At 67.8% G+C, this 1,026-nt stretch overlaps 1 protein-coding gene across 1 annotated transcript in view; it reads left to right on the plus strand.

Moving 5' to 3' along the window:
• Positions 1 to 1,009, plus strand: part of FAM132A (family with sequence similarity 132, member A) — a 4,946-nt gene extending 3,937 nt beyond the window's left edge. The window contains exons 3-5 of the mRNA XM_010850230.1: positions 35 to 233; positions 545 to 653; positions 902 to 1,009. Coding sequence (XP_010848532.1) covers positions 35 to 233; positions 545 to 653; positions 902 to 996 — 403 coding nt within the window. The 3' untranslated portion in view covers positions 997 to 1,009. The remainder of the gene's footprint in view (positions 1 to 34; positions 234 to 544; positions 654 to 901) is intronic.
• Positions 1,010 to 1,026: the final 17 nt, after the last annotated feature.

Genomic DNA, 1,026 nt, shown 5'->3' on the forward strand with positions numbered 1-1,026 from the left:
CCCCCCCCCCCCCCTCCCCTCCGGGGTGGGGGAGAGACCCCCATGCTGCCACGAGCCACACCTGCACCGTTGTCCCCACAGAGGCCACCGAGCATCGGTCCTTGGGGCTGCTGGGCCCTGTGCTGCCTGAGGGGATAGGCAGGCAGCTGGTGGCTGAGGCCTTCCATTGTCGGCTGAGGGGCCCGGTGCTGGTGGACAAGAAGACGCTGGTGGAACTGCAGGGCTTCCAGGCCGTGAGTGGACGTGGCGGGCGGGCCCCACAGGAGAGCAGGCCACAGTGGCCCCCGTCCAACCCTGGGCCTCCACACAGCACTGAGGCTTGGGGTAGGGTGTGAGGAAGCCGGGGCAGAGATGCCTTCCCTTGTGGGGCTTCTTGGTGCCCAGAGTCCTGGTGGGGATGGATGCACAGGTCACCCTTCTGTCCTGCCCACCTGGGGTCTGCTTGAGCTGAGGGCTGTTGGTTGCAGGCACCCTCCTGCACCAGGCTGGGTGTGGGAGGTTGGGCTCCAGACTGCAGCTGCGTTCCCCTGCTGTCCCACTCCAGCCTGCGGCCCAGGGTGCCTTCCTGCGGGGGTCTGGCCTGAGCCTGGCCTCTGGTCGCTTCACAGCCCCGGTGACTGCCATCTTCCAGTTTTCCGCCAGCCTGCATGTGGGTGAGCAGATCTGGCCAGGGTGTGGGTGATGGGGAGGGGCTGGCCCTCCAGGTGGGCCCCAATGTCACAGACCTCAGGCCTCAGTCCCATTGCAGAGACACCTCCTGCCTTAACCCTGCACCCACTGGGGACTGGACAGCCCTCATGCCCACCCTCCCCAGCCCACAGTGTGCCCCGAAGGCCCCCAGGCCCCTCCCCCTCTGCTCCGTCCTCCCTGTGGGCACTGCAGACCTGGCCTGTCTCCCCAGATCCCAGGGAGCTGCAGGGCAGGGTCCGGCCAAGGGCCCGGGACACAGTGCGGGTGCTGGTCTGCATTGAGTCCCTGTGCCATCGCCACATGTGAGTGAGCCCCCTGGGGGTCGCTGAGGTGTCC

This window comes from Bison bison, unplaced genomic scaffold (genome assembly GCF_000754665.1).
Source record: "Bison bison bison isolate TAMUID 2011002044 unplaced genomic scaffold, Bison_UMD1.0 scf7180017864289, whole genome shotgun sequence".
Classification (NCBI taxonomy): Eukaryota; Metazoa; Chordata; class Mammalia; order Artiodactyla; family Bovidae; genus Bison; species Bison bison.